The following is an 11,240-nucleotide window of genomic DNA, read 5'->3' on the forward strand; positions in this document are numbered from 1 at the left end:
TCCAGATTTCGTAATTATTTCGTGGCTGCATCAGCCCTCAAAGCGGTGCAGGATAAAAGATATATTTTTTAAAATTCGGAGGATTGTTATACGAGACTTACAATTGTTGAATTTGTAAGTGCACAGCTTTCCCCTAACAGAGGATCATTACAACGTGATATTGAATTTTATAGTTTGATTAAATCACGTAAGTAATGAACGTAATTTTTTATACATATAAATGAAATTGTTCGATCATCGCACGCGGAAAGGGGGATAAGGTTATAACCATCGCTGGATGCGGCTTTAGTCAGGCTATTGCACGATGTACACCACTTCTTCAATGTGGCTGGTACGTTGGCCTGAAATTGGAGGGTGGTAGCATCGATGAAGAGGGGTCAGAGGAAGGTGACAGGAGGATAGGTGGGGAATTCCAACGGGCGACTAGACGGCCCGGGGACTTGCTGGCCGAGTGGCTGACGCGACTATAGTGGGGTAGTGCTAGTTAGCCACGGGAAATGCGGGGGCGGCTCCAAAGGCCACGTTGTCAGACGAACGTTACCACCGTGTCATTGGTCGACTCCACCCCTGAGATGGCACAGGGGTGCAGATCTATGTAGCAAGGGTGGATGGGCGTTTCCAGCACGCCCATTCGACGAGGGAAAAGAGCCAGGATCTCGACGACCAACCGCTGCTTCGAGATTAGACCGACGTCGTTGGTGGCTGTTAGGGCTGCGATGCCATTTGTCGTTGAAATGGTATGCCGACGTTTCTTCCAGTTCCTGGAACGGGGGGATGCCTGGAAATCGCTAGGATGATGCGAGAACTGCGGTTTACAGAAAAAGAAGGGATGGTAAATGTTAATGCAAAGATACTCGACGCGCGACCTCCTCCCTCCAATCCTCAAGCCGTGAAATGAACATTGTGCTTCGATTCGAGAAACTTTTGTCGAGGATGTGTTATACGTATATATACGTGTGTGTCGATACCCTGATCCTTTAGTCTCGTCTTTCTTTTTCTTCTTCCAGTATTTTGGGTCCCCTATGGGGTATCGTTTTCACGAATTGTAAATTAGATGTATGATACGCGTTATCGAAGTAAAGTTGTTTACATTCGATAATTACGCTTTTTGTATACGCATTTATATCTCTTAATTTAGCTTTTAAAAGTTATTTTATCGCCATTTATAATATACGTATAAACAGTACAATGATATATTTATATCAGATATATTTATCGATAAGGATATGATTAATTAAAGATGCAGTTTATTTTGTCTATCCTTAAAGATGTACATTTAAAAAAAAATATTACGTAATGTTTGTAACTTTTATTTCATACAAAATTGTTATTACTTTGTCGCTGATGATTATTATTTGATAAATATTATTATGTACCATCGATAGTAATATATACAGCTGTTATTACAATGGGGCGGCAAAATCACATCAAATTTTGTAGTTTTCTTAAAACTGGGATATATTATTCAAATTTAAGGAATTTTAAATGTCGCGTTATTATAAGAAACTATATTGTTACCATTGCAAGTTAAGTAGTAAACGGTTATCACAGATGATAATTATGCAGTAATGAATGATAACTATAAAATAAGATGAAATTATTCTTATAACTACATTTTATTTTATAAACTTAAAACATTTACTGGAACTATAGTTTTATCCGATTACGTAAAACGTATGCATATAATTTACACCGTTACTATCATTATCTACAGATGGTAAACCGGTGTGTTTCTTACGCCCTCTGCAATTTTCTACGGCAAATATAAGAATTATCACCGAACAGGTACAGAATACACGTACATTTATAACAACTTACCGACATGTTCCTGTTTTACCGATGTAAGTGGATTTATAAACATAACTTATAAAAATATCATTATAACAGTATAGTGAAACTTGCGGCATTACGTATATAAGTTAGAGATTATCGTATTTTTGGAAATATTAACAATTTTTTAGTAGAATTGTATATATTATTCATTTATAAGAATATTACAAGACGCGCAATGTTATTTAATTACGTTATATTAATATTATTAATAGAATTATACATTATTCCTATTTATTAAATTTAAAGAATTATACAATAATTTTTACAATTAAATAATTTAATAGGAAAATTTAGTTTTATTTCAAACCATTACCATACTAAATCGATAACGAAAAAGTATTGAATGTCACATCTATTTTGTATCTCGTCAATGGTATAATTTAAAGTATTTTGTTTGTTTTTAGGTTTGTTAACAATAATGATACTACAGTGATGTTAATCTATTTTAATGATTTGTAGAAATGTTAAAAGATTGATTTTTATTGCTTATTTATTTATTGGTTTCTATTTTCACGTAATACCTATTTTCTCCAAAATATGTAATTTGTATTGTGATTTTAATAAATAAATATACAAAACATTCTAATTCTTCTTATATTATTAAATACATTTAAATATAAGGAATAGAAGGAATCATGCATAATCGTGAACGATTTAAGGTTAGTTTAGTAACTAACCTATTCGTCGTAATTGTCATGTACATATAGGAACATTATATTTATAGATGTAAACACGAAGGAAAACTAGGTTTTTTTTAAACTTATTCATTGTTAAACTTATTCAAGTTTTTAAACTTATTTATTTAAACTGTTCATTGTTATTGTGTAACCATGAATGTACGAATATTTAAAAAAATTCAATTGGATTTTAAATGTAATAGCAGTATTTTTGTAAAACATCCTCGTTCTATTCATTATATTTCCAATGCTTCTCCCCTAAATGTGTATAAGAATCATTTTTTAAATAGTAAAGTATTAATGGGATATTTTTCAAATAAGAGGAACTTTTCAAATACACAAAATGCTGTTTTGCATCAGCAACTCCATCCAAAAGTATTTCAAAGATCGTTACTATGTAACAAGGATGTAGTACTAATTTCAAAAATTCCTAGCAATTGTTATCCTACTGCTATAAATAGTATTAGACAATATTCAAATTCAGGACCCGCAGTTGTAAATGAAGCTATTAAATACAATGGTGGCATTTTCCAAATGATATCTGAAAGTATATGCGTAGAATGGGTCACCGAAGCTTTTAGATACATGCATTATCAAACAGGTTTACCATGGTGGGCAAGTATTATACTTACCACAATTATTACAAGAACATTTATAAATCTACCATTAAATATACTCGATGTGAGTATCATTACTATGTTATCAAATTAAGTTAAGTTAGTGTTAAGATTGGAATATATATTTCTTAAGTGATCTTTATCTAGCTTCACAATAGGGCAAAACAGGAAAACTTGAAAGATGAAATGATGGATATTGCAGAGAAAGTAAGAAGGAAAGTGGATAAGGAAGTAGTATCGTCTCAATTGAGTCCAGTACGTGCGATTGCTTTATATACACGCGAGGTATTTAAATGTAAAGTATTTGGATACACACTATTATATTCTTCTATTTATATCAAGTATATCAATTTTTTACTTTGCGTAATAGATTTCTAAGGAACAAAAAAGATTATATATAAGAGACAATTGTCATCCATTTAAAAGCGTTGCAATGGTATTATTGCAAGCACCGATATGGATAAGTTTCTCAGTTGCAGTAAGGAATATGTGTTATGTATTGCCTCAAATAAGTCCTGGTGAGTAATGTATTTTGTATATAGTGTTTTTAATACAAAAATAGCAACAAAACTAAGTCTTAAAAATTTTAATGCTAGCCACCGTAAAGGATTTCCAAGAATTGACTACTGGTGGTTTCGGATGGATACAAAATCTTGTAGACATAGATCACTTTTTTATATTGCCTATACTTTTTGGATTTTCTCACTTAGTTACAATGGAAGTATGTATGCAAGTATTTATTTTCTTTAATTTACATATCTCTGTACCAACATGATACGTTTTTTTAGGTAAATTACGTATTATTTAAAATAAAAGATTCAAGATTTAACAGAATATACAAGAATTTCTGTAGAGTACTCATTGTTTGTTTCGTGCCTATCATGGCATGCTTACCATCGGTATGTTGTATCTACATTTTGACAAAATGAATAATTACTTTATTCTGTGTTATTATTCATTCTATTAATGTTTGCAAATTAAATGTTTTAGTGTTTATCCTTGTTTTGGATTACCAATAATTGCTATGGACTGTTACAAAATGTAGTACTCCTATCTCCAAAAGTCCGTAAGCTACTCAGAATACCTAAAACTGATTCTGACCTTCGGCATCCATATCAAGAATTACATAAACGGTTATTAGGCAAATTTTCTTTAACGCGATCCGTAGCAAAAGCATAGAAACAAGATGAAATATTTGTCTCCTATGTTGAATGTAATATCATTTAGTACGAAGTCAAATAAAGAAGAATAATTATCAATGTGTTATTAACTATCATCATAAAATATCAGGACATAAAATAAAAACGTAGGAAACATTTTTTCGGGACCTACATACATCGTGCGTAAGTTTCATGAAAATTAGAGATTTAAATTTGAGGATGGAGCCGCGTTATTTACAATAGAGGTGTATATGGAAGCATTTACTTTCTTCAATTCAGATGTGAATATCATTGTATCAGTGTGATATATCTTTTAGAATATAGCAGCAGGATACACAGGAATTTTTTTCAGAGCACTCATTGTTTTATATTTCTTATGTACGTTTATCATCGGCATGCTGAACCTAGATTTTGCGAAAGCGATAAGTATTAATCTTTAAAAATTACATATTTTAGTGTCTATCTTTTAATTAGTGATTATAAAATCAATCCATCCAACCATTCGACTCAGTGCAAGTAAGTAAACGGAGGGGCGTACTCACAATCTTCAGATACTATAATTTTCTGGGCGTCGTCTGTGTCATAAACTCGAGAAGTCGAAGCAAGTCCTATAATATGACAATGCCCCATGGTGAGTAAATCCCCTCTTGAATTCAACAATTGATTATCGTTCTTCAACCAATAGCCGAAGTCCCTTACATTTATCGCGTACTTAGCACAAGAATATTTTCTTTACTTCTACTAATTTGAGTCACTGCATTGGGCATATTGTGGAGACAATGATATTCGACGAAAAAGTTCGTATCTAAATGACTTACTTTTTTTAATTTATTCTTATAAGATATAGTATATACATATAAAATGCATTTCACTAACGGAGAACGCATTTTGTGGAATGAACTAGCAGATTCGAGAAGCAAATTACGAAGAAAGTCATGGCTTTTATCAAACTCTCTACATTTTTTCTCTGTAGCATTCTTTGTATCAGCTTCCTTCGTGGATTAGCAGTTGTACGTATATCGTCGCAATATTTATAATTACACAGATTTATTGTTAATATTTTAATAACTGTTACTTATAAATTTTGTCATTTTCTGATAGATTGTACTTCTGGTAAATGTAACTGATAACTATCAATGGAAATTTAATAATGCTATATTTCTAATTGATAAGTATTTGCTTAAGTATTGACACGAAAGAAAAATATGCCAGAAAATGAATAGAAAGAAAATATTAATAGAAAATAATAATGTATATTATAATACGATCATTTTTAGGAGGAAACTCTAGTTGGTCCAGATACCCAAGTTGGTCTACGTCCACATGTGGATGATTGTTCAACATCCTGTGTTGTCAACGATTGTAAAATCCGTTATCCTGCTCCTTATATCTGTATTACTCTCAGAGGACGTTCCTTTTTGATGAAAAGGTGGCTATAGATAATCCATATCAAACGAGGATACGTTTTCTTTTGACGAAGACATACACAAGCTTAAATGTGAAGAAATTTAATAAAGTGAAATCGAATAAACAATAATCATATTATTAATACACACGAATACAATAATTAGAATAAATCATGCATAATCGTTATCGAATTGAGATTACAGTAATATTTCTGATGAAATGTAATAATTTTTATTGTAATATCGAAGATCGAAACTCCATGGGATGTAAATTTTGGCGTTTATAAGGATCTAGAATTGAAATCACGTGTGGTTTAAAATAAATTCTATGTCCACGTTATTTTGGTATTATTTATCCTGTAAATGTTTCCTGTAAATTTTATCTAGCATCTTATCATTAATTAAGACGAAGAGAAGAAACAAATATTAACAATGGAAAAGAAAAAAGTAATAAAAGACAAAGAAGTTGTCGATGTGTCCAGGATGTGATGAGTTATACGCAAATCCTCTTTTAGAAAATCAGAGAGTGGGAAACACGTATAATTTTGAAAACCTTTTGGAGTGAATATTCGAATTTCATTCAGTAAATTTATACGCGAAGACATGTCTCGTTTTAAAAAGTACTTCCTAGCTCATGTCCAGCCCTCTTCTTCCTTGGTTTCTTCATTGATAATGCTGAAATAATGGCTACACAAATTTTCTTCTTACTCGATATCGTTGAACAAACGCTAACTTGAAACCGAATGTGTCGTCAATAAATATTGAACGTGCGAGGGAAATATGGTTTGTCAATAAATATTGCATATTGTCAATATTGTCAGTATTTATTGACAAACCGCGATGATGTTGAAAAAGTTGAAATATCGACAATATTATGTATCGTTTGAGGTCACTCTAAGACTTTAGGCCGAAAGTCGTGGAAAACTGCGATTTTCACTATTTTAAATCGTTTCTAGCTCATAGAGACATTAACCAATTTCGATGAAATACTCGGCATGTGTATAACTGACGTAAGCCTGTAAAAGGTATTTAAATTATGTAAATATGTACAGATTCAGATAAAAAGATTGTAAAAAGAGACTTTTACTATTTTCTCCGCGATTCCCATTAATTGCAATTTTCTTACATTTTTTTACACGTCATATATTAAGCTAATCCTCTTAACTAGCCAAAAAAATTCAAGTCGATTGACCCAATTTTCGAAAAGTTATTCTGTTTTAAAGATTGTTCGATTATTGTGAGTAATTGTATTTTATTTGTATAACAAATGAAAAGGTTACACTATTTTCGCTTAGTATCACCACCTCTATCTCTATTTTATTTCCTTCTATCTCATTTCTTCCTATCGCATTTTAAAATTTTTCTCATAATATAATGTAATTATATTTGAACTTGTTGTTCGTATCCTTGATCCTGGCTATTTAATGACGATAAGGTCGGAAAAAATGTATCATGCGTATGTTCGATAATGAAAATAGATGTGAAGTCGGCGAAATAGTTCATATTGAGATAACGTATTAAATTACGTTCTTTATTTTTGCTTGCATGATGCAGTATATATAAAATCCATTTCATTGGCAAATAGCGTACTTTGTGGAACGGATTAGAGTAGATTCAACGGATTCGAGTAGCGAATTACAGGCGGAAGTCATGGCTGTTATCAAGCTCTTTATAGTCCTGCTGTGCAGCATTCTTTGTATCATCTTCTTTTGTGGATTAGTAGCTGTGCGTATTTTGTTAGAATACTTTCAATTATACATAATATTTTAGTAACTGTCATACATCAATTTTGTCATTTTGTATAATATATAAGATGATAGAGGTAGATAAGTTGCTATGCTAGATGAGTCGAGGAAATACACGTATACGTTAATGAGTTCATTAATTTATGTAGAGTACATATGACAGCATGTTCTAACTTAATTATTTTTAGGGGGAAGTTTATCCTTACCCAGGCGACTGTAGAAAGTACCAACATTGCGATGGTAGCGGTTGTTTCGTTTTGGAGTGTGGCACAGGCACGGAATTTAATCCAAACATCGGCACCTGCGACTATCCTCTCCAAAATCGTCAGGATTGTATGCAACGTGGATAATTTGTGCAACAACAATTTGAAATATTTATAGAATATATCGCCATATCAAATGTATTTCTTTTTTACGAACAAATGTACCAGCGAGAGAATGTGAAGAAGTGAAACAATTTAAAGAAGTGGAATAATTGAATAAAATTTATTTTCAATTCACATCATTAATTATTTCATATTCTTATTATGGTTTCAAATTTTTCAACAATTAAATCGTACATAATTTATGTATAACGTGTGTATGTACTTACTTATATACATATACACCTACGTATATATATACGCTTTCGGTTAATTGGAATATATTGCTTTAGAGATAATTATGTACCTCATAAAATTTCAATGTCTCGGCAAATATTACACGTATCTTCAACGATTAAATATAATTATCGATGAGCAATATTATAATACGAGTATCTGTCGCTGACAATTGCTAATTTAGCAACGAGTGCCGGAAGTGCTATGCACGCTGGCTGCTGCTCGCAAAGAGCGCACAGTCTACAGACGACCTTCGTTCGTGTATCAAGTAGATAATCGACTAAATAGTTTATAACACATAAAAAAAAGAGGAAAAAATATTCGTCAAATAATTTTGCTGTTAATTCATTGAAACGTGATCTCCACGCTGACAGCTTATCCGAAACAATTTGATCATTAGTGTACTGTACAATTAAATATAACAAATACAACAGTCATTTTGCATGCAAGAGGATGACATCTCGATCGTTGATCTTACTGTGTGTATTATGTTACTGTTTCACTGTGTCGACCGCTAAGAGAATGAAAGTGGTAATGAAGGTCTTTTTGTTATTAATAATTATTGCCGATATGATTGTAACTTTTCTTTAGTTTATACTCGTACAAATTTACACTGTGTTCATGCAGCTGTATATCTAATTCTGTTTATGCTTTTAAAGCAAATTGATGTTCATTCCTTTCCGCAACTGCTATTGTTATCTTATTCCCGGGTACTTAGAGTAATCTTGATGTTTATTTCTTGTCATTTCAGGGTATTATATCACTATAGAATCTATCTCGTAGTCTTTTTCATTGTTTTTACTGCCTATTCCTTTTATTTATTTGTAAAATATATTCACCATATATTAATCAATCTCGTAAGGTGTTAGTCAAATTTTTAACGATATTTCGACGTTATAAGATTTTTAATTTCTTCAATGAACGGAAAAACAAAATTATTATTAAAAATTGTTTTATTATATACCATACTATAGTATTGATAATTGAGTAATATTTATCAGTTTCCTCTTACATCACAGATTTTTTATTACGTAAGGTCTATGTTATGCTGATAGCATAGACCTAAAGTTATTTCCTAGTATCTGGTTTTTCTCATTTCAACATAATTTTATCTACATATGTTTTTATGTCATGAATTATTCTTAACGTCTTAATTTTCAAATGTTTTTAACTGTCACAATCATTTGTTCCGAATTTTTCCACTTGTTACATATGGTGAACGAATTTATAAAAATACCTTAGGATTTACGAATGTCTAGGAATTATTTATAAATAATTGATTTTTGATGAGTTCTACTTCACAATTCTCTCACCAATTATACTTACAATAAATATATGTATTATAGATAAATAATTACAATTAAGTAGTGTGAAAGGGGGTGATTCTACGCGAAAAAAGAAGTCGAAAATATAGAATAATAAAAATTTCTCGTTCGAGGCTTTGTTTTCGAGAAAATCGACTTTGAATTTTCGCTCGGTACGCGTGCACTTTATCGCGTCTCGTTATAAGGAATCTCACTGTAGATCGTTGTCTCGATGGAAAAATGAAAAAAAAGAAAATTAAAAAAAAATTTTTATTCTGTATTTTCGACTTTTTTTTTCGCGTAGAATCACCCCCTTTCCGTTTGTACCACCAGTTACCAACCACCCTGTATATTCCTATCTGAATAATATTAATTATAATATCAATATTAATTTTTCTAAAAGCGCCTGTATATATGTATACAATCTGTAAATAATAATCTTTACTAATATTCTAGCAATAATTTTTTATAATTTTTTAAAATGTAAATTAAATGTTTGCCAAAAAGACATGTAATTTGTCATTTTGACGTGTTTTTCAGTTCCAGTACTGAAACAGAACATAATCAAGATAATATTACTGCAGAATTCCATTTATGTAAACTCGTTGAGTCAAGAACTGTTCATTTGACTGAAGTTTATTTCCTCCATTACTTATTACTCTTCCTTTACACACTCACATATAAAAAGAAGTTCAAACGAGTGGATACAACCGGTAGCAATTTAGTTAAGTCAATCTCTTGTTTTAACAGGCGAAAAGATTCTCAATATTTTAAGAAATCCTTCCGCATATACGTACATAAGATGAGAAATTATACATATTTGCAATTATACAAATTTGTTCCGAATAAAAAACACGATTGGATCAAGTAATCGAACATTAATTAAAATTTTGTTTTGATAAACAGAGTTCAGATAAGTGGAGTTCTACCGTAGTATTTCTTCTTATGAATATTCTTAATGCTTTATCTCCAACCACAATTTCTATCATTGTACTTGTTTATTCACAGGAAGGGAAAGAATTCGACGTGCTACCATATCCAGGAGACTGTACGAAATATTTGGTATGTCGGAAAGGCGTGTGCAACTTAGGAAGCTGTATGTCCACTTACGTGTTCGACCCTGCGGCCGGCACCTGTTCACATCAAGCACGCGGATTCGTCGATTGTGGTCTACGTTCGCCAAAGAAGTATAGCCCCTCCTGGTGAAATAGCAAGGCCGTAAAATCAGTCGAGCAGAAAATTAGAAATGTTTCGACTGAGGAAACGGCGACTTAAAAGATTTTGAGCGAGATATTGGGAGTGGCATCAATCCATTGGCGATGCGAGTTTAAATCTCAATTTCGACGAGATTCGAAGATTTTCAACGCTGGAAACGAAATGCGAATCATTTTGTATATAATTTGATACGTGAAACTTTTTCAAGTCCTGTCGGTTTTTAATGTCGAGTCTGGGGATCTGAAGTTATATCAAGTTTTCAGTCCTCGCAGTTCTGATGAATCTTAAAACGTTTCAATTGTATATTGTTAATAGTATTATAATATTTATATTATATACCTATAATATCGAAAATAAATTTACGATATTATATAAAATATGATATATCGAAAAGGCATGTATACACTCGTATAAAGTATTAAATGTAACCACTAAGCTTTCGAGTCTTTGAAGCTAAATCTCTCAAAATCACCGAGAACAATAATCAAGACTCAACAAAATCTTAAAGACCAACGAAGACCTACAGTTCGTGATTTTCAAACGTTCCAAGTATCGAATCATATTTGAATGGATTCGAGGTATTCTACGATATATCGTTATCTATGACGTGACAATTAGCGACCTAGCTATTTCATCATCAGACTCTCTATTTCCACCGAAGAAGCTTAAAAGATCGATTCGCTC

At 31.7% G+C, this 11,240-nt stretch overlaps 3 protein-coding genes across 4 annotated transcripts; all 3 read left to right on the forward strand.

The window, feature by feature from the left end:
• Positions 1–2,474: 2,474 nt before the first annotated feature.
• Positions 2,475–4,791, forward strand: LOC117235705 (cytochrome c oxidase assembly protein COX18, mitochondrial). 2 transcript variants are annotated; one of them, XM_033497997.1, is made up of 7 exons: positions 2,476–3,191; positions 3,275–3,412; positions 3,498–3,645; positions 3,724–3,848; positions 3,916–4,026; positions 4,118–4,268; positions 4,744–4,791. In XM_033497997.1, exons 1-7 carry the CDS (start codon positions 2,664–2,666, stop codon positions 4,755–4,757), a joined length of 1,215 nt encoding a protein of 404 aa, XP_033353888.1. In that variant the 5' UTR covers positions 2,476–2,663; the 3' UTR covers positions 4,758–4,791. The 2 variants fall into 2 exon arrangements, with proteins under 2 accessions (XP_033353887.1, XP_033353888.1); XM_033497996.1 differs by lacking the exon at positions 4,744–4,791 and having other exon boundaries at positions 2,475–3,191; positions 4,118–4,386.
• A 2,347-nt stretch (positions 4,792–7,138) lies between these two features.
• Positions 7,139–7,934, forward strand: LOC117235780. The gene is made up of 2 exons (XM_033498114.1): positions 7,139–7,418; positions 7,627–7,934. The coding sequence occupies exons 1-2, from the start codon at positions 7,344–7,346 to the stop codon at positions 7,786–7,788; spliced, it is 237 nt and encodes a 78-aa protein (XP_033354005.1). The 5' UTR covers positions 7,139–7,343; the 3' UTR covers positions 7,789–7,934.
• Positions 7,935–8,161: 227 nt separating this feature from the next.
• On the forward strand, positions 8,162–11,050 carry LOC117235779. Its single transcript, XM_033498113.1, has 2 exons — positions 8,162–8,568; positions 10,350–11,050. Exons 1-2 carry the CDS (start codon positions 8,491–8,493, stop codon positions 10,545–10,547), a joined length of 276 nt encoding a protein of 91 aa, XP_033354004.1. The 5' UTR covers positions 8,162–8,490; the 3' UTR covers positions 10,548–11,050.
• The last annotated feature ends 190 nt before the right edge of the window (positions 11,051–11,240 follow it).

Source organism: Bombus vosnesenskii, unplaced genomic scaffold, assembly GCF_011952255.1.
Source record: "Bombus vosnesenskii isolate JDL3184/JDL3185 unplaced genomic scaffold, Bvos_JDL3184-5_v1.1 scf7180000013319, whole genome shotgun sequence".
NCBI lineage: Eukaryota > Metazoa > Arthropoda > Insecta > Hymenoptera > Apidae > Bombus > Bombus vosnesenskii.